This window comes from Ruditapes philippinarum, unplaced genomic scaffold, assembly GCF_026571515.1.
Source record: "Ruditapes philippinarum isolate M1 unplaced genomic scaffold, ASM2657151v2 ctg355_1_1_1_1, whole genome shotgun sequence".
In the NCBI taxonomy this organism is placed as follows: domain Eukaryota; kingdom Metazoa; phylum Mollusca; class Bivalvia; order Venerida; family Veneridae; genus Ruditapes; species Ruditapes philippinarum.
The window spans coordinates 264,567-287,853 of NW_026861237.1; the positions used below are offsets into that span (position 1 = coordinate 264,567).

Below are 23,287 nucleotides of genomic sequence, written 5' to 3' on the forward strand. Positions count from 1 at the left end.
TAGAGATTAAAAATGGGCATACAACCCCTTTACCAGTTTAAAACCTTAAGCGGGGCTTTTTGGTTTAAACAACTTTTTTCATAGACACTACCATCCCCATATTTAAATTTTTGTCTGCAATTATAAAAAAGGACAAATTAAAAAATTAAATAGTTATTTTGGTCAAAAATTTTGTTTTTTAAATTACTTATATCACTTCAGTCAAAAATCATTGAGAAATGTAAAATAAATAGATCTATACATTATTTTTTATTTTTTAAGCGTATTGTTTGATAAGATGCCTCATTTGGGGACTCGGAGTTAATTAAATCCATGTAAATATTTTCACAGGGTATTGTTTTTGTTATTCATAGAAAGAAAAAAGGGACATATACACCATTAGCCATTGTTTTTGAAGATGTACGAGGAGTTCGTCAAACTCTCATACTAAATCAAATAAGATTGAGTGTAATGTAATGTAATGTAATGTAATGAGGATACATATTAGTGGATGGTAGATTATTTGAATCCATACTGCTGTAAATTTATTTTGATTTTTTAAGTTATTTTGTTGAAAAAACGATGATAACGTTATAATTTTCGTAATAAGTTCATAAAAGAGTAAACACAAAAGAGAAAATCCCCAACATTTTTACAGTAAAAACACCATGCTGATATTCTTGGCTGTGATATTTTCAAAACCGTATTTGCTGAATATATTTAACAAATCTCATCTTTACAAATTTTAAAGCACTCAGATTTGTTTGAGAATATATGTTGCATTTTTACAAGAAGCAAACTCACTACCTTTTTGAGCGAATGATGTATGTTTGAAGGAATTTTTCCTACAAAAATAGCGTTGCGAGAAGAAGTCTAACGGTTTCAGTGACAGGAACAGTTGAAACAAGTTCAGTTTAACCACAGAGCGCTCAAGGACAATCCGTACTTAAGTCAGAGCGGACGCAGTAGTTAAGTGTCTTTGATTCCCGTTACTTCAACAAAATTTACCAATACATCTTCATACAGACACTTTATAGATGGAATGCTACTTTACACCTTGCATTTTAACATTTGAAAAATGATACTTTCTGTACATAGCTTCTAAAACCTAATAACTAAGTAGAATAACTAAGTAGATCATGGTAATTTGAACGGAAAATTAACAAAAATAATTTTTTATAATTTATTGATTATCTACATGATGCCATTGCAACCCTTAGCATGCTGAATATCTTAAATTGACTTGTCCATCGTTTAATCTGTACAAGACAATATCACGTCAATATGTCACTTCAGGGAAAATAAAAAAAGCCCTACATGCTGAACAGTGATTAGTTTAGACGGTATAGATATGCCGCTGATCTTGGTCTGCTCTAGTCGCATGGGTACAGTTGATGGCCGCTAGTAGGCTAACGGGTTAATCTGGTTTTATGTTTCGGTTTGGATCGGAATGTCCGTCCCGAGAGTACCCCGCCCATTGGCTTGCCAACTGAACCGCAAACACATGTCAGATTTTTTTCTTGCATATTTTATCATACTTTAATTCCTTTCCTGAAACAACAAACAAACAAAAAACCCATATGACGAAATATCCGTCCCTCTTAAGATAATGTAAACAGCAACCAGTGTTAAAATAATGTACACTGCAACCAGTGAGTGTAACATGTACAATGCAAGCAAAAACCAAGGTTTATGTCTATTTTTATCTTTAAAATAATTAATTCATATCAAATCATTCTAAAATATAAAACTGACTGTTACCATATGATTATATTTTGCTAGCGTATGTAAGACCGGGAAACAATTGTTAAAATAACCCATTATTGTCCGCAAGAAATGCAATTTACTTCAAGTGTGTGTAAGCATCAATGCTGTTCTCCTTACCAAGAAAAAAGTGTTATACCAAAGAAAGAGTAATATAAATAGAATAGTGGTTCTGATCACGCTGTGATTCAATTGTTTGCGCATCGCCGGTGGGAGGAATGAAGCAAAAACCGTAACATATCAGTGTAAGAGAAACGCCGGAGCTTTTATTTAAACTACGCACTTTAAGAAACTACAGCTCTAAGAAGCACAATGAAAAAATATAAATAAAAAACATCGCATATATTTCATACACTCTTCTATAATTGAATAGGGGACATCCGGTTCTACTTGGCCAATTATTTTATATCCGGCTTGGTAAACAATTAATGCAAACAAAACAGTAATTTTCTGCTCAGTATTCGTGCCGATCGTGAAATATATTGACCATAGTATTATTTCAAAAAAGAAAAAAAATGCGTGTAATATGTTCTGTTATTTTGTCCTGCATTTCATTGTGGATTTCATCTATTGAAGCTGGTATGTTAATTATTATATCTTTTATAACATATGAGTTTAAGTTTTATAAGTCTTGTCTTTATATAATCTAACTTTTCGGACACTTGTAAGCTAACCATATATGTTATATTTCACCATGATTTTGTTATTACATAATTATATGATATATCACCATAGAATGAAGTTTACAAACTTCAATCAAAATTAAATTTTGCACCCATTTTTTTTTCAATGGTTCGAAAATAACACGGATTCTTCCGGGCCATTGAGAAAACACACGAGAAAAAATGTAGTGAAAACAAAGCAAATTGTGCTTAGTTAACAGAACATCATTCATTTTTCAATGTTTTACCGTAGAGTAATTGTTATATGACAAGAAGCAATAACTTATTAATTTTTAACATATTTTTTGTGTGTAAAACTGAAATGTTTTATCCGACCAGTGTGTTCATACTACTTGTGTTCGAAGATAGACGGGAAAGTGTGTACACGTTGTAACTACAGGCGGTTAAATTTCCCCTTCCACTACTTTCAGCTCTATTTTTATTTTATTATATTTGAAAAGTGAGGGTAAGGATAACCTTGGCATATTTTTCGTTTGTTCAGAATAAGATTTATACCAACAACGAGCACTTGTGTCGTCCGCAATCATGTATAAACAAAAAACATTCTTGAAACGGTGGGGGGGGGGGGTGCACGTGAAATGTAATATAGATAAATTTAGGGACCAATAATCTAGATTTAAATGACTAAAACGCTGTCCTAAAGCATTCATGCAAACATAATCTTTTTTCTTCAACATGATTGTAAATGCAAGTATATAGACTAGCTTTAATATCCAAATAGGTCTAAAATGCCATTTGTATTTTTTATGTTATTTACAGTCATGTATTTTCTCGGCAAAATTTAGATTTTTTTTCAAACATCATGACTATCATTTCTAGGCAATAATTTATTTATTTATTTATTTTGATCGAGATGTCATTATTAGGATTATTACAGAAGTATCTATTTATACCGTGATTTTACAATCATAACCTTGCAATAGTTTGGCATTTCTACCAACAATGTGTATGTTTTATCAGTAATTATTAAAACTCAAACAGAATACATGTAAAAATGTTACTTTCAGCTCGATGGACAGAGTGGAAAAATTTAACAACATGTAGCGCCAAGCCCTGTAACTGTCATGTTCCAAAATCAGGACAAAAGAGAAAATGCGAACAGGGAGAAATGTAAGTCAGTATGATGGGATAGCAACTTTGAAGCTGTTCAACATATGTTTTTTCCCAACCATATCTGACCTCAAGTTGTTTTTCGAAATCATTCATCATATAAGTATTGAAGCGTCATTTTGTTTCACTTCTGTATTTGAAATAGAACAGTACACTTACCATTAAAACGTTGAACAGTTAGATTTGAGTTTCCTTGTACTTAACACGGAAAGATTTTGGTTATTACAGAATAAAAGCATTTATGTAAGTATGCAAGTAAGATTTATACCAATATTTTCAATGGACACTCATTCTCACTTAAGTACGACATTCTATGTCTTCAATGTTCTATGAAAATTGATGGAAGTATATAAGCCCGAACATTCCTGTAAAATGTTTTAACAATTTGTACGGCATCAATGATTTAATTAAAGCGCAAGTTTATTAGCTTACTGGTTTGATTTTGCTGCTGGCAATCGCTTTTGAAATGAATGGGTAAGAAAAACAGCATGTCTTCAACTAAATCAAAGTATGTTCCATTGCACGTATTTTCATTCAAAGAATCTTGGTTAACAGTAAACATAGCTTATTTTTATTATTCTATTGCAGATTTTGACATACGAAAATTAGTTTTCTCAAAAATCAAATTTGAATTGCTTGTCTTCACTCTTCAAAGTCGTTATCATTTACGAGTCTTAATTGCCAAAAATGTTAATCATACATGGTAACGTATAAATGATTTATTCAATAGTAATATTAAGTCTACTGTAATATAGTTAACAAAAATATGAATATTAAGAGTATCTGTGCAACCATTTTGTTAAGGATTTCACGTTAATTTGGATTTTACAAGCGTAACTTTTACAAAATCATTTACGAGGCTCTTAAAAACCATAGTTTTACAATATATTTTCAATAATATCAATGTTATAATACTTCAGATATCATGAGCGGATATTTGTCTTGCTTATATTCTGTCAGTCATGTAAAATATTCAATAATTCCTCTTAAAATTCCCTTGTCAAACAGAAATTTTCAACATTTACGAGCCGATCATTTACGACACTCACCCTCTTTCACATTCTCTTGTGATTTATTATACCCCCGAAACGAAGTTTGGGGGTATAAAGGAGTCACTCGGTGGTCAGTTTGTCGGTCGGTCGGTCGGTCCAGCCGTCCGTTGCATTTTCCTTGTCCGGAGAGCATAACTTGAAGACTAATGGTTTGAATTCAATACAACTTCATACAATAGTCAAGCACATTGAGAGGAAGTGCAGTGTACAAGAACCATAACTCCATCTTCACTAATTACAGAGATATTGCCCTTTGTTACTTTTACTTGTCCGGAGCATAACTTGAAAACTATTGGTTGGAATTCAAAATAACTTCATACAATGGTCAAGCACAATGAGGGGAAGTGCAGTGCTCAAGAACCATAACTCTATCTAAAGTAATTACAGAGTGATTGCTCTTTGTTACTTTTCCATTGCTTTTTTTTGTCCTGAGCATAACTTGAAGACTAATGGTTGGAAATTAATACAACATCATAAAATGATCAAGCACATTGAGAGGAAATGCACACAAGAACCATAACACCATCTTGACTAATTACAGAGTTATTGCCCTTTGTTAATTTTTTCTTGTCCGGAGCATAACTTGAAAAATACTGGTTGGAAATCAATACAAATTCATACAATCTTCAAGCACATTGAGAGGAAATGCACACAAGAATCATAACTCCATCTTGACTAATTACAGAGTTATTGCTCTTTGTTACTTTTCCTTGTCCGGAGCATAACTTGAAAAGTACTGGTTGGAATTCAAAACAACTTCATACAATGGTCAAACACAGTAAGAGGAAGTGCAGTGCACAAGAACCATAACTCTGTCCAGAGTAATTATAGAGTTATTGCCCTTTTTAACTTTTCCATTGCTTTTTTCTTGTCCAGAGCATTACTTGAAAATTACTAGTTGGAATTCAATTCAATTTCCTACAATGGTCAATTATATTGAGAGAAAGCGCAGTGCACAGAAACCATAACTCTTTCTTGACTCATTTAAGAGTTTTTGCCTTTTGTTTCTTTTTATTGTCCAGTGCATAACTTGAAAATTAATTGTGGAATATTCGTTCCGAGTATTTGGAAATTTTGACTTTACGCTTATAGGTGTAAACGTAATTATATTGGAATAGACTGTATTAATTGTAAGATAGAAGGTTTTTTTTGGAGCAGAAATGGTGAGAACTAGCGAGTATTTGGCCTTAAATAAATACAATCTGAAAACTTTATAACTTTTTCATAGATGTTTTTGTTTAATGGGATATGACTATTCATGCATCTTGATATAAAACATTTTACTTTATCTAGATACTTACTATCCGTTTAAACAAACATACTGCACAGGTTTTGCAGCTCAATTATAAGATAATAGTTATAAGATTGATGTGTCCCGTAAATGACCAGAGCAAAAGAAAATAATAACAGTGATTTTCTCAATAAAAACGATATTTCTATGAGAAAAATTATTTGTTTTGATTTGTACTATAGTAATCATTTACTCTAACTTGGATTTATATGCAAATCTAGAAATTTTGTTTAACTTCTAAGACCCTTTATACGATCTTTTACTATTTATTTTGATACTATTTTCATTTCAATTGTTAATATGGCCCAATCTTGCCAAAAGAATATCTGCTCCATTTCATAACAAATATAATATAAATATGTCCAGAACGCCGCCAAACCTCTGTCAAAATCATTAAAAGTCATGTTCAAGCAAAATGAGGAATAAAATGTACATAAAAATATTAATCAGTGTCTAGAGACAGTATTTTGGGACACTGTTCATTATTTTAGAATAATGTTGCGATTTTGCATCCATGAGGAAGGAGATACGCAGGGTTGTCTATGGGACAAAGGAGTTGGAGCCATGAAGAAAGAGAAATGCATGAATGATGGTACAAATTGCCCAGGTAAATAAATAGTTTCATGGTAAATTCAATCTTCACCCTTCTTACGAATATATTTACCTTAAAAAATACAATTGGAAATTTTATTTTTTACATAGAAATTTTTATTGGCATGACAACAGTGATTTAAAATCCTTCAAGTTTTGTTTAATTTTACACTTTTATACACTTTTTCATATATGTTATTATTTTCAAATTTTGGAATACATAATGAAAATGCTTCGTTTAGTTCGATTATAATGAGCAAACAAACAAAACAAATTTATAGCTATAGTCTAAGTACATATTGTAACTTGACAGACTAAGGACACTTGCCTAGTAATTTACACCGTTCCAATAGCTTCATTGTGAAATGTTCTTATATTATAAATGACTTTCCTGCCAAATGTTAAAATGTATCAAAAAAGTAGCAAAAGTAATAAAATAAATAAAATAAAAACACATCAGAGGGAAAAAAGAGAGATAAAGACCAGGTCTGGTGTAAATAGGTAACGCTGCCTTCGGTGAATGTAGGCAAGGTAATTAAAACACCTACCAAAAATCACTGCACCAATTATTTGAGCAATTTCTATAGTCTGTTTCAAACAGTTTGTATATCAGTCTGTTATTATCCATACACACTAAACGATTCCAGAGGCGTAAAGTAGAGGACCATCTTCGGTAACTGCTGTGTAACCAACCTGTGTCGCCAAGCATGGCAAATATTGAACGCCATGAAATATCTTATTGCGCGATTTTGAATATTATCTATCTGTTAGTAATGTTCATTCCCCCAAACAGACGCACAGTAATCAAGTATTGGTAAAACACATGAGTTGTGAAGTTTTATTGTAGACTATTTGTAGTTGTGTATTTGGTTTATAATGTTACCTAAATATTTGTATATCTCAAACGATTTCTTCCTCCTTGTGAAGTCTGTATATGTCATAGAAAATCTACAACTTGCGTTAATTTTCGCTCTAGTGAAATTGTTTCATAGTGTGGGGACCTTTCTGTTGAAAATGTTTCTCATTTAAATTGTACACATATACATGAACATTGCGTTAACTTGAGTACATGTACTAGTTACCCGCACTCCAAAGCATACCCTTTGATTGGGTCATTTTTGCTGGGGTTTACTTGTGACGGCAGAGAAAGGGAAAGCGATAGAAATATCATATTAAGATGCCCGTTAGTTGGTTACTTTTTCCTGGGGTTTCATATTTCATTAGGGAAGGAGCTATGATACAAAGAGAAGAACATAAAAACACCCGGCAATCTGATTTATACTCGTGTTTCGATGCTCTTTCTATCACTTAACATACAACAAATACAGGAACATACTTATATTTTAGTTCAATACGCATTCCTTAACCATTTGACGTAATAACAAGTACAATATTAAATTGAAAAGTTTCTGTATAAACTTCACGTAACATATGTAGGTGTACCCTTGGCGAAGAAAAACAAATTTGGACTTACGAAAACGTTTACTAGTATAAATATACTTCGACCAGATCATCTTTTCTCGACCATGTGCTTCCGATTCGATGGTCGGCGCGTATAGCTGGTTGTTGATGAAAATCTTGTCCCGGACCAGTGCTGCTTTTTTCCGCTTTTCCTGACCTTAAGCATCTCAACGATAAGGAAACGATCCATTCCATTATCTCGGGTGGTAACTGTTCAGTCACATTATACAGCGAAGTTCTAAAGCATTTCAAATGAGCTTTAATAGCTTGCACAGCCTGCTTACCTTTAAAGCGTACAACGATGGGTCGTACTTTGTTACATATACTTCTCAAAGTTTGCTGAGCACCAAGAGTATTTTTGTACCTATCTTATGTTGTATGTCAAAAATTAGATTTATTTCTGTTCCTATATATGACTTAGTGATTTATTAACATTATTAAGGAATTTGTTACCAATGGTAATGTCCTTTCATGTTGATTTGTTTTGATTGTAATGAAATTGTGTATTAGACTGACATAGTGGAATTTGTGAAAAAAACTCATTTTCGCCCCCAAACATCTTTGCAAATAACCGATTTTGCTTTAATAATGACCATGTGACCCAGTGTTGTCAATGACAGCTTGGCACCGACGTTGCATACCTCCTATTAGGTTTCTTAGAACGGCTTGTGTGATGGTATTCCACTCGTCGACAAGGGCGACACGAAGCTCCCGGGTGCTTCTTGGCTGGACCTGACGGGCTGAAATACGGACCTGTAGCTCATTCCATAATGATCAAGGGGATTAAGATCCGGGGTCAAGCCGGCTAGAGTAAACGAGTAATACCATCGCCATTGGCTGTTTGGGGGCGGGCATTATAAACCCACTACCAATTGCACCAGCATTAATCTTACCTGGGTGTTGAGGATCTCATCTCGATACCGCTGGACAGTCAATGTGCCTCTGTCGAGGACAATGAGGTCAGTACGTCCATCCCAGCTGATTCCACCCCAGACCATTATTGATCCATCGCCCTAGCGGTCGTGTTCCGCAATGTTTGCTTTATGGAACCGTTCCCCTGACTTCGCCATTCTCTAGTTCGCCTATCTGTGTAGTACATGCAGTACCTTAACTCGTCGGTGAGAGAACATGGATACAAATTTATCACTATCGGAAATATCATAAAAACTATTGTCTACAGATTGAGCTTTCTCATAAATAACGTCATGTTTTTGATTATATAGAGGGCATCGTAATAAAACATGCATTTCTGTCTCAATAAACTCTTCACAAAATGGACATACTCTTTCAGCTACTGGCATGTTGGTATAACACCAAGTTTCTATTCTTAGCGGCGCAACACCACACCTAAACTATTTATGTATGCTGGCGCTGTATTTCGGCACATTGATCAATACATTTATATGGTTTACGTCAGAAATTGTTATTACATATTTTTCTAATTTATCAAGGCTTTTTTCATTATCTGTGTAATATTAGTGCCTGTTTTTAAACAATTGGTTAAATTGGAACAACCCCAGCATTCAGTGATACTCAAGAAGGTAATACAGAAATGGCCAAATAAAAGGAACAGAACGTGATCGTATAGTTAACTACATGTGACACTATATAGCCAGGTGCCTTAATCAAGTTCTAATCATAATTTGCAAAACCAGTGGATAGTAAGGTGGTGTTTGGACGTTACCTAGACTAAATATTAATTAAGAATAACACAACTCTTTATAACTTTAACACAGTGTTAATTAATTAACATACAATTTACTCAGATAAATATATTTACTGTACATATTGTATATCCACACAGGGGTATGTTTAAGTATGTAATAAAAGTTTAGTTTTAAGTACATTAATTATATGATTAAGCTAGACTTACCTGTAAGGTGAAGGTTAATCATGATTTCATCCACATAAAACTCACTAAGGGCTCACACAGAGAGAAGACGCAGCTATCAGCAGCCAGTGGTCATATTTTAGAGTAAGTAATGTCGAATAATATCGGCAAAAAGAATCACGAACAGTTTAAACGGGGAGGTAGCGGGTTGGGTGTGTGAGCCCTTAGTGAGTTTTATGTGGATGAAATCATGATTAACCTTCACCTTACAGGTAAGTCTAGCTTAATCATATAATTTCATCCTACATATAAACTCACTAATGGGCCCCACAGAGATTTTAGAGTCCTTTTTGACGCTATTATGGAAACGACATTACGTCCCGTTTTACTCCTTAATTAATATATATTATGCTATTATGGAGAACATGCAACGATTTAATTTCATGTCAAAAAAGTCTTTATGTATTTAGTAATTATTAATTTTACAGAATACTACGACATAGAATGTAATTAATTTTTTATATATGTTAACGCAAATTAACGATATCTATGATACCCTGCATAGAATTTCCATCGGTATTTGACAGTGGTTTATTAGTATGGGTAAGAGTTCGTATTAAGACGACCGTAGGGAGTCTTATCGAACTCTTACCCATATAACTGCAAATCGGCTCTTACAACTCGATATCAGATAAAAATATAGAAAGTGTCACCTCTTTAATTAAGCATAACATTATTTTTCCCCAGCAGTCACGTACAAACAAGGATGGGGTCCAATTACTTAATCTGGCATGTAAAACAATGAGTTTTCAACAATATCTAGGATTGTTAATGCAATTCATTCCTGTCATATGAAACAAAATAATGTTTTGCTTACTTTTTCTAGAAAATATAAAACAGTCAGCAATTAATAATTGACATTTTTCATAGAGTTTAAAGGATATCAAAATGTTACTGTGTTCACATTTGTCTCTGCGAGCTGAGCTCCACGTGCATTATCTATGTAATAAATTTGAATGTATCCTCACATTGCTACAGTGTTATCAGCCTTTTTAGAAACACCTGACCTGGCTAATTAAAATACGCCAATCACAATTTTCAATATCAGCACAGGTTTCTTCATGAAATAGCGGCTACACTAATTACTGCCGAGTAAGAGCCGATTTGCAGTTATTAATATATAACTGCAAATCGGCTCTTACTCGGCAGTAATTAGTGTAGCCGCAATTCGTTCAATAAAAAAAATCGCGTTAGAAATAGATATAAACGATAACAATTTTATCGCAATCAATCGTAAATAACACCGTCAAATAGATACATTAATTCGACAGTGGTTTGCAAACGAAGACCGAAGTGCATGGACAATAATATATATATTTCGAAAGAATATAATTATAATCCATGGTGTTTGGCAAGCATTATTGTTAACTAACGTAAATTTTGCCTGTGGTGTTCAGACGTTTTTCTTTTCTTTTTTTTTTATAATTCTTTTATTTATTAATTTTCAATTTTTGTATGCGATATTGCTTGGACTCTCCCTACTGCAACAAATATGTTCATGTATTTTGTATGTGGTGTTCAGACATTTTAAGCTTTTCCATGTTGTTTGGATAAGCATAATTACGAACAAATGTATCTTTTGTCTGTGGGGTTCAGACAATTTAAGCTTTTCAATGGTGTTTGGATAAGCATTATTACGAACAAATGTATCTTTTGTCAGTGGTGTTCAGACAATTTAAGCTTTTCCATGGTGTTTGGATAAGCATAATTACGAACAAATGTATCTTTTGTCTGTGGTGTTCAGACATCTTTAGCTTTTTCCTGTTGTATGGATAAGCAAAATTACGAACAAATGTATCTTTTGTCTTTGGTGTTCAGACAATTTAAGCTTTTCCATGGTGTTTGGATAAGCAAAATTACGAACAAATTTATCTTTTGTCTGTGGTGTTCAGACAATTTAAGCTTTTCCATGGTGTTTGGATCAGCATAATTACGAACAAATGTATCTTTGTCTGTGGTGTTCAGACAATTTAAGCTTTTCCATGGTGTTTGGATAAGCAAAATTATTAACAAATGTATCTTTTGTCTGTGGTGTTCAGACAATTAAAGCTTTTCCATGGTGTTTGGATAAGCAAAATTATGAACAAATGTATCTTTTGTCTGTGGTGTTCAGACAATTAAGGCTGTTCCATGGTGTTTGGATAAGCAAAATTATTAACAAATGTATCTTTTGTCTGTGGTGTTCAGACAATTTAAGCTTTTCCATGGTGTTTGGATAAGCAAAATTATGAACAAATGTATCTTTTGTCTGTGGTGTTCAGACAATTAAGGCTGTTCCATGGTGTTTGGATCAGCATAATTACGAACATTTGTATTTTGCCTTGTCTGTGGTGTTCAGACATTTTGTATAGACAACTTAAGCATTATCCTGAACAAATGTCGTATTTTGACTGTGATGTTCAGATTAAATTGGCTATTTAGACCGGTCGGTCTATTTACCCCTAAGACACGCCAAGACACGCCAAGACTACCCCAAGACTACGCCAAGACACCCCAAGACTACGTCAAGACACCCCAAGACCACCCCAAGACACTTTTACTGACATGTAAATACGTCTTTATTTTACATTTTTTACGGGAGGTAACTATGCGATTTTTTACGGGAGGTAACTATGCGATTTTCACATTTCCTGTATTTTTTTTTAATGTAAGATTATAGTTTACAACAATGAAATAATGCCAATGTTGCTGGATTTGGGTGTAGTGCAAGTTAAATTCTACGACAATGTCATTTTATGAGTGACACATTTTTCATGCCTGATTATTAAATCGATCATATTCTGTTTTATAATATTGATTTTTTTATTTCATCTGCTCCACATTTCATTAGATTAACAGATTAACATGCATAGTCTTGTTGTTTTAGTAAAGTTAATTTTCATCAAAATATTTTTTTTTAATTAAAGTGCATATCAATAGATATTTTAGTGATAACAGTTCTAAGTCCATACATATTAACAATATTTGATATATATTTGACTGTAATTAACAAGATGACACGTAAAAAATCATTTGTCGTATATAATAACACTTTCCCAATTTATACAATATTAAAGTTTCTTGGGGTGTCTTCGGGTAGTCCTCCGGGGACTAAAAATGTGTATCTTTCTGTCCTAGAGTGTGTCTTGGGGTGTCTTGGGGTATCTTAGGGTGTCTTGGGGTAAATAGACCGACCCTATTTATACACATTTGGTCGTCATAGAAAATAGCTAATAACAATTTTTAACTTATCAAATAATTCCAATCTGGCCAACTAATAAAAATATAGAACTAAACCGAAAGAGCTAATCAAATTATCTGTAACAAGTAAAGTAAGGGAAATAAACGGTAACAAGTAATAGAAAATGCATCGAACCACGAGACTATCTGATTTGTACAAGGGATTGTACCTCCAGAGTATAAATCAGATTGCCAAGTGTTTTGATGTTCTTTTAGGAAAACACATAAAACGTTTCCTGTTGTCCCCTACAAAATAAGCCAATCAACTTAACTCTGATTGAAAGGTCTCCAAACTATGATACAACTTACAATTGAATGATACCCGTAAGAATAATAAAATACAGATATTACAAGAACTCCGATACCCAGGTAGGATTATAAAAATACAAACAGCTATTATACAAACTCCGAGTTCTTTTTTCTGAGTGGTGATTTGTGTGTATTATTTAAGTTCGTGTCTGGTTCATAATATATATTATAAACATTATCTAAACTAAATACCAAAACATAATGCTATACAAATGATCAAAAGATAATGTTGCTTAGAGAATATGTATTCAAAATTAAGATTGTAATGGATTTTTATATTTCTTTTTTCGAACAGGGTGGTCCGACTGGCAGCTTGGAAAGTGTGACTGTGAATCCAATATTAGACTTATTCAACGAGAGTGTAACAACCCCCCACCTATACACAATGACGTTCTTTGTAAAAGTGAGTGTTTTTTCCTGAAATTCAGGCTGTAAGTTTATAAGTATTGACAAATTTATTTTAAGACGCTCTTTATATATACATAGTCAAGCATTTATACGTGTAGTTCTACCACGTGACGTTTCACTTTTAAATTCATTGAATTTGCTCAATATGATACCACTCTTAAGTTAATCAACAAATATTAGCATTTACAACAGTAACTGGTAGGACTAAATTCCGCTGGTAATCCTGCTATTTCAGGTGACGCTCGAGATGAAGTGATGCATGAAGAACAAACACGTGTCTGCAATTGCACTGGTAAATTCTTTGGGGTTAATTCTTTAAGAGTACCTAAGCACATGTCACTTTGATGTTTAAGGATCTTTGACTGTGTGTTTCCAGTGACATCTTTTCTGTAACTAACCACTTACACAGATTTGATACAAATTCGATTTTCTGTGCAAAAATGTCTGACTATAGCATACAACTTATCTGGTTTAGAGAAGCTAAAAGAGATTTTTTAAGTTCAACCTTTATTTCTTACAAAAGCTTCATCTCTATAACTTCAAGCTTGAGAGCTCAGATATTTGGTGTGATGTCTTGTATGATGTCTTGTATGATGGAATGCTATTTAGTTTGTTCAAATCAAGACCCGGGGTCAAAATAGGGCCCACCCAAGTGGTCATGTGATTTTACATAGAGTTATAAAAAGGATTTGTTTGAAACATTTTTTCCCTAAACTTCAATCATTTGAACTTTTCATGTTTAACATGGTATAGTTAATCACTGTCCTAGATTTTTCAAATCTTTCTCTTCAGGAGCTCAGATATTTGGTGTGAAGCATTCGATAATGTCCTGCGTCAGGAGTCATATAGGAAAACTTTTAAAAATTGTTTGATCTAGAGCTTTTAAAAATATTTGTTGTGTTAATCATTAGATACTTGATTTAACATCTTAAAAAGCGCCTTCCTATTGACCTAGAGCTAAGATATTTCATTTGTTTAATTGTATATGAAATCACTGCTAAATGTGTTCAAATCATGTTTTGCAAAAATACGATAAAATATCAGTTAAACGAGGAAGCTTAGATTTTTGTTTTAAAAGTAATATTCATTAATATTTTTTACACATAAATAGCTCGAAACTACGAAAACACGAAATTACGATGGTGAAAAAGTCATATCAATGAAACCACGAAAGTGAAAGTGCGCTGGTGAAAAATCAAAATAACGAAAACGCGTTTGTGAAAACTTTATATAATTTCGTGTTTTCAACATCGCGCTTTTGACTTTTCACTATCGTTGTTTCGTAACTTGGACTTCCACCCTCCTATTTTGGACATTTCATAATTGTATTTTCGAGATTTCACCATCATGCATTCGTTATTTCAACTTTTTACCATCATTCATATGCTGACATCATGATAAAAAGCCATTGACATAATTATTTCTGTGAAATTGTTCGCTTGGTAAAAACATTTTCTGATATCATCATGCATTTTAAGTGTGTGCGTGTGCATGCCAGACAGGAACGCGACAGTACGATGTCAGATGAAAATTCAAAGGTACGAAGATGAAAAGTCGAAAGTACGACGATGAAAAGTGGAAATAATGAAACCAAGATAGTTAAAAGTCGAAAATACGAAAAGGAAGTCAAAAATATGATGATAAAAAGTCGAAATAATGAAAACAAAGATCGTGAAAAGCCGAAGGCACGATGGTAAAACTCGAAAGTTTTAGTTTTCACTATCGTGGTTTCGTTATTTGGGCTTTTCAGCATCGTACTATTGGCGTTCCATCATCATACCTTCGCCTTTTTACCATCATACGTTCGAGTTTTATGCTTGTCGAGATGGCCGTAATGGAAAACCGTACACAAATTCCACTTATTTAAAAGAAAAATATATTATAACTTGACATATCTTAACATTTTGATTATTTTATCATATATAATGTTTTGATATGCAATTAACTCAGATATATTAACATTGCATATATCAGGTTATATGTTGTTATATCTTTTAACAGAAGAAGAAATGGCTACAACGCCTACAACAACAACTTCAACAACAACAACAACAACGGGGGCATCGACAACGCCTCTTCCGGTATGTTACAACAACATAACCTGCTCAATTTGTGTTATTTAATTATTGCTTTGCTTTAAAGTAAGGACATGTCATTGAAACTGAAAGGATGTAAAAAGCAAAACACAAGGTGTGCAACCCGCAATACAGTCTGGTCAGACTGCACGTTCTCAATCCCAGAATCAATATCATGGTTACCAAGTTAAGGTTTATTGCCAAAAATTGTAATTCAGGAAAATATTGCAAAAGCTACACAAAAGTTTATAACTGATTCGAATTTGACTTTAAAATGCCATAGATTTATATTCTGTATTGATCGACTCATACAGATATTTTTCTTCACGAAATAATAAGTTAAATGTAAATCAGTGGACAAAACTATGTAGAAAAGATGTTTTGACCTTTCGTTGTTATATTTTTTCATAAATCCGCAAATCACTAATTCAGTAAGGATTCAGTAAGGATTGTCGTGAAAGCTGGCACCTTTTTCCGGCGTCCCGTTTTTAACGTGTAGTACCTCTCTAGCTGTCATTTTAGCTACACTTTCCGAAGAAACAAAGTGGAGATATTGCCATGACCCTCCCGTCGGCGTTCGATTACCTTTTCGTTAATATCCGTTTTTTAGAAACAATTTAAGCTTTTTTTCACTTCAAACTTGGTATATATGTTTGTTGTCATAAAAGGACGCCATTTCAATAGGGCAGATAATCCTAAAATTATTTTTGCAAAGTTATGTACCCTTTGCGACTTAGATTTTTAGCCTCGGTCAACTTTTTGTTTGAAGTCCACTTACAAAATAACTATCAAAGTAATTCACTTCAAACTTGATTCTGTTTTTCTCTATTTTATGGTCACATCAGTGTTATTTGTGCCGTGTGGCGGCCGTAAAAAGTCTCCACGTACATTTAATCAAAGATGTTATATTTTCGATCCTTGAAGATCGTTAAACACGACATAATTGTTGTGTATACATGTTATGTGGTATTTTTAGTTTCTTAAATTTGGCCTTTTTCAACATGGGTGGTTCCAGTATTCCTACTTGATTACTGTCTAATCATCCTTAGTATATGTTGCCTGCTTTTTAAATTGTCTCTTGACGTCTTATCTGTGATATGCAGGCTTCATAACCTCAATTCCCCTTTCAAAATTCCATTTTATTTAGTTCCGCCCATTGTTTTCTCGTTTAGGGCACACGCATTTTTTTAATAAGGGACCATACGCCGCTTTTCATGGAATGGCACTTCTGTGTCACATTGAAGGTTCTACGATAACCGCCGTATGAACACATCTGCGAATGTTTCTAAATTCAAAATTGCACCATTTTCGTGTTTAAATGTTGAATTCTGCTTAAGACGGTGCTAGGGGCATGGACGGTAACTTGCACTTTAAAGTACCGTACATGAACAGGCTCAAACAAACCGAGCCTGCAACATTTTTCAATTTTGCCGTGTTGGGCTTTCTTTAGAGATTCTGTTTTTCTCTTTTTTTTGATGTTCATTATCAAAATATTTTACCAGATGTTCTTTTTTTGCAAAGTTATTCTCCATTTTGATAAAATTGTCAAAGTTGATCTCATTAAACTTAACTTTTTTTTTAGTTTTTAAATTGGAATGCATTTTAAAAGGGCAGACAACATTTTACTTTATTCAGTTATGCCCCCTTGGATTTTCATTTTCTTTGTTAAAAGTTTTGTTTTGTTAAGGAACATTTCTAAAAAAATATCAAAGATTTACACTGTCACTAGCACTTGTTCACTGTCAAATTTTAAATGTATTTTTAGATGCAGGTGAGATAATCCTGAAAGCCTTTTTGTCTTATTAGTTCCATTGTTTCACTTTCTGTCCAGCACTGAGAAAAATGAGCGCGCCGTCCGTCGACGGGTCTTGTTTATTGAAAACATTTAACCGATGAAAATCATTTCAAAAGTCATTTCATGTGCAAATTAACGCCATGAACTTTATGTTATAGATCCTACCCTTTGCCATCTTGAAAAAAAATATTGTAATAATTTTGTCAAGTGCTCGAACTTTGTAATTAATTTTGGCAAACGCATACATTTTCTTGGTATAAAAATATGTGATGTTAATATAAAATCAATACATTGTTGATAGTTACGAAATGTCCGTCGATGAAAACTATCGTCAGTGGTTACGTATACTGCAGTATCTTTACCTTTATTGAAATTGTTAGGGAGTAGGAGTTTCACTCATTTCACCGAATAAGGTTTTTCATATTGGACAATGAGAGGTTTAAGGAAGTTTTATATCTATTATCTTTTTTTTTTAAAGTGACATCATTAAAATATTTTAACATGATGTTTCAGTGTTGTAAGGAAGAAAGCTACGAAGATTATGATAACGGCGCAACTAATTCTCGTTTCGAAGGATGTGGAACAAAAGCAACAACAACAAAAAAGCCGTCTCAAGTTGACCTCGACTACTATGATATGTATGATAAACTGTTTGAGGAGAATCCTAATTGTCGAAAGTGTAGTTCAGCAGAAATAGAAGCCGAAAGAGGTAACGCTGACAGTGGAGATGACGTAGATTACGATTACGATTACGCAAACGGTGACTTGGGAGACGGAGAAAGTGACTTTGGAGATTGTTGAGACGACAATGAAGACGATGGAGACGGCGGACAGTGATAATGAGGATGAAGCCGTCTTAATTAGGACTCCAGATTAATTACGATGGCATGTCATGACTGACATTGACAAATAGGAACAGTTCATAAAATGTAAAGATAGTGAATATTTTAACAGTAAACTATAATCACACTTAATGTCATATATGGACTTGTCAATTGACAAAACTATTCACCAGTTTAGAGAAAAACTTTATGCCCGCTTATTTTGGTCTGAGTTGATCACTTGGAAACAAAAATCAAATCATTTTAATTGTGGTATCTGATTGGAAAAATAAAGATATCGAAAATACTGTAATAATAAAAAAATAAATTTGCATAAGATATAAATGCATTATATTTTGATCATGTTAGTAGCAATACCATTTTAACATATTTATTGTCCCCCGCCTTTTCGTAGAAAAAAGGGGGATATAGAAAAAGGCTCCGTCCGTCTGTCCGGGCGAACATCCAATGGTCTATGAGCTTCATTCCGTCCATAATTGTAGTTTACAAAAGAAGGAAAACCCATAAACCGACTGATTTATGTGGTACTTTTACTGATTTATGGGAAAAATGGCACATAAAGATCAAAGAAAAAACACATAAACCCCAAAAGTTGGCACATCTGTCTGTCCGTCCGTCTGTCCGTCCGCTCTCACGGGAAGTTATAATATGGCTAGAGGGGCAATAGGTAACTCTTTGATGTCATTCATTCCGCAATGCTTTTATGTGGCTATTTTATGTGTGGCTGAAAAAGAACAATAGAGAGAACAATAGAGTAGCCACATTATTACTGTCCCGTTAGAACGTTCGTCTGTCGGTCCGTCACACTTTCGTGTCCGGTCCATAACTTTGTCATTTATTAAAGGAATTTGAAATAACTTGGCGCAAATGTTTGTTATAATAAGACGATGTGTCATGCGCAACAACCAAACCCCTACCTCCAGGGTCAAGGTCGCACTTGCTTATTCAAGGTGAACATGTTCTATTTGAGGGTATATGTCGTGTCCGGTTCATAACTTTCTTATCTTTGAAGGGATTTTGTAAATACTTGCCACATTCATTCACAAAAGGGAGACGATGTGTCATGCGCAAGAACCGGTCACCTACCTCCAAGGTCAAGGTCACACTTGGAGGTCAAAGATAAACATAGTCTGTTACAGGGCATATTTTGTGTCGTCCGGTCCATAACTTGTTCATAGATCAAAGGATTTTGAAAATTGTTGGCACAAATAGTCACTATAATAAGACAATGTGTCATGCGCAACACCTGCATCCCTACCTCCAAGGTCAATGTCAAACTTGGAGGTAAAATATTAACATAGTCTGTTTTAGGGTAAATTTTGTGATCGATCTAGAACTTCTTCATAGTTCAAGGGATTTTGAAATTTCTTGGCACAAATAGTCACAATAATAAGACAATATGTCAAGTACAACACCTGCACCCCTACCTCCAGGGATAATGTCACACTTAGATGTCAAAGGTTAACAGTGTCTGTTATATGGTATATTTTGTGTCCCGTCTATAACTTCTTCATAGATCAAGGGATTTTGGTCTATACAGAATTTATTTTAGTTCGATTGTGTAGGAAGCTATAAGCTTATAGACACACTTTCCAGTGCTGCTTTTTCTGCTTTTCCTGACCTTAATCATCTCAAGGATAAGGGAACGACTCCGTTCCAATATCTCGGGTGGTAACTGTTCAGTCACATTATACAGCGAACTTCTAAAGCATTTTAAATGAGCTTTAATAGCTTGCACAGCCTGCTTACCTTTAAAGCGTACAACGATGGGTCGTTTTTGTCACATATACTACTCAAAGTTTGCTGAGCACCAAGGGTATTTTTGTACCTATCTTATGTTGTATGTCAAATATAAGATTTATTTCTGTTCTTATATATGACATAGTGATTTATTTACATCATTTAGGAATTTGTTACCAATGGTAATGTGTTTTCATGTTGATTTGTTTTGATTGTAATGAAATTGTGTTTTAGACTGATGTGATGGCATTTGTGAAAAACTCATTTTTGCCCCCAAAAATCTTTGCAAATAACTGATTTTGCTTTAATAGGGAGTATGTGATCCGGTGTTGTCAATGACAGCTTTACAGCGACGTTGCATACTCCCTATCAGGTTTCTTAGAACGGCTTGTGTGATGGTATTCCACTCGTCACAAGGGCGGCACCAAGCTCCTAGGTGCTTCTTGGCTGGACCTGACGGGCTTAATACGGACCTGTAGCTCATTCCATAATGATCAAGGGGGATCCCAGCTGATATCACCCCAAACCAGTATTGATCCGCCGCCATAGCGATCGTTTCCCGCAACGTTGCTGTAAGGAACCGTTCCCCTAACTTCGCCATACTCTACTTCGCCTAACTTATGTAGTCCATGCAGTACCTCAACTCGTCGATGAAGAGGACAGGCGCCAGTCCATCCTGCTACCAACATGGTCCATGGCCCAATCATATTGGAGCCGGCAGTGGTCTCTAGACAGCGGGATCCGTATACATGGTCTTCTCGATCGCAAACCACTTTCATGCAAACGTGTAGGTATTGTTTGTGTTGACACACGCACCCATGAGGCATTTCAAAGGTCATAACGACGTTGTGTTACAGTTGCAAAACGGTTTCTTCGTGTCTGAATGACCAGAAAACGATCCTCAGCCTCAGTAGTCACCCTTGTTCTTCCACAACTATGTCGTCTAACAAGTGTACCATGCTGTTGGAACATTGCCCAGACTTTGTTGAAAACCGCATGGTCCCCACCAAACACCTCACCAACCTCAGGATGTCGAGCCCCCTGCTCCACCATACCAACTGCCCGCCACAACTCTGCTTCTGATAAATGCCTTCTAACATTTGCATTCGCCATTATTCAGTCTTAAATGCTCAATATTTCAATGGAAAATGAAGAATAAAACCCTCAACGTGTCGGTACGACGTGTATGCTGTGACTAATGAAGACTATAAAAATACAGGGTCACCTTGTTTGCCATACTTGCACGTGGAAATGACCAGTCATTCAAGATTATGAGTACACAGGGTACACCTCGATACATTACTACACGATTTGCAATGTAATATTGTAAATATCATAACATTAAATGATGTATAATGCACGATGCTATGTGGAAAACTTGGAGCTTAGCAAACTTTGAGTAGTATATATGGAGGTGTACCAACACTATGGGCAACATCAATGGCGAAATGCGATTGAAGATTGGAAATATTCAGTATTTTAGCAAACATTCATGTACTTTTTATATACAGTTCACTATGATTGAACTTGTGGCACAATAGGTCGTCTGACCGGGACTTACGGCCTCACTCTGAGCCATGAACCCTTCGGATCCATAAACAACCTCGGATATGAGCACACCTGGTTTCTCATGCCACTAAGAAGCGTTATTGTGGATATAGAACAAGTCACTGGTATATTGGTCTGTGACGAGTGGGGATAGCGGATGGGGATCTGCGCGCTGCTCTCCGGAATAAGGTTAAAACTTGTTTGGACTCATTTGGCGGTATTTCATGTCAATAATATTTCGATAAACTATCATTGGACAGTTTGAGATTCTTATTTATACATAGATAAATTGTCATAGTCATTGCTTAGAAACCGAACGCTTTTCCCCAACGGTTTTGTTTTCTCTTTCATGCTATCAATAAATGAGCTCATGGTTTTAAATGATGCGTAAAACGAGTTTTTTTAATATATCACAGCAGGATTTTGCGAGGATTCTAACCATATCTGGGTGAGAGAATTTGGATACAAATTTATCATTATCAGACATATCATAAAAACTATTGTCTACAGATTGAGCTTTCTCATAAATAACGTCACGTATTTGATTATAGAGAGGGCATCGTAATAAAATATGCATTTCTGTCTCAATAAACTATTCACAAAATGGACATACTCTTTCAGCTGCTGGCATGTTGGTATAACACCCAGTTTCTATACTTATCGGCGCATCACCACACCTGAACTTTTTATGTATTCTGGCGCTGTAATTAGGCACATTGATCATCAATACATTTATATGGTTTACGTGAGAAATTGTTGTTACTTATTTTTCTAATTTTTCAAGGCTTTTGTTTTTTCATTATCTGTGTAATATAACTGCCTGTTTTTAAACAATTGGTTAAATTGGAACAACCCCAACCCTCAGTGATGCTCAAGAAGGTAATACAGAAATGGCTAAATAAAAGGGACAGAACGTAATCGTATAGTTAACTACATGTGACACTATATAGCCAGGTTAAACTTAATCAAGTTCTAATCATTAATTGCTAATCAAGTTCTAATCATTATTTGCAAAACCAGTGGATAGAAAGGTAGTGTTTGGACGTTACCAGACAAAATATTAATAAAGAATAACACAACACTTTATAACTTTAACACAGTAACATTAATTAATATACAATTTACACAGACAAATATATTTACTGTACATATTCTATATACACACAGGGGTATGCTTATGTTTGTAATAAAAGTTTAGTTTTAAATAAATTTATAAGATATTAACCTTACAAGTAGAAATTGAGTGATTATTTAATAAGTTATCAAAACCTAAGCAATAGAAATCTTAACGATTTACATGTGTTATAGTGTCAAAGTTTTGAATATTGTCAAAGCACTAAGGCTTTGCAGAGAACTGACCTGAATAGATTCCAAGACAAGAAATATAGAAAATCACCCGGTATATATACACATTTGGTCGTCATAGAAAATAGCTAATAACAATTTTTAACAAATCAAAAAATTCCAATCCGGATATAGAACTAAACCGAAAGAGCTAATCGAATTAACTTTAACAAATAAAGTAAGGT

The 23,287-nt window shown here is 34.2% G+C and overlaps 1 protein-coding gene across 3 annotated transcripts in view; it reads left to right on the forward strand.

Moving 5' to 3' along the window:
• Positions 1-2,149: 2,149 nt before the first annotated feature.
• The window catches only part of LOC132714985 (uncharacterized), a 30,754-nt gene continuing 9,616 nt past the window's right edge, over positions 2,150-23,287 (forward strand). Inside the window, exons 1-7 of one of the 3 annotated variants that reach the window (XM_060697944.1) lie at positions 2,153-2,322; positions 3,434-3,536; positions 6,371-6,486; positions 13,646-13,753; positions 13,994-14,050; positions 15,760-15,839; positions 18,142-18,794. In XM_060697944.1, the coding sequence (XP_060553927.1) occupies positions 2,259-2,322; positions 3,434-3,536; positions 6,371-6,486; positions 13,646-13,753; positions 13,994-14,050; positions 15,760-15,839; positions 18,142-18,429 (816 nt within the window). In that variant the 5' untranslated portion in view covers positions 2,153-2,258 and the 3' untranslated portion in view covers positions 18,430-18,794. Of the gene's footprint in view, positions 2,323-3,433; positions 3,537-6,370; positions 6,487-13,645; positions 13,754-13,993; positions 14,051-15,759; positions 15,840-18,141; positions 18,795-23,287 lie in introns of those variants that run through there. The other 2 variants (XM_060697942.1, XM_060697943.1) reach the window with 2 other exon arrangements.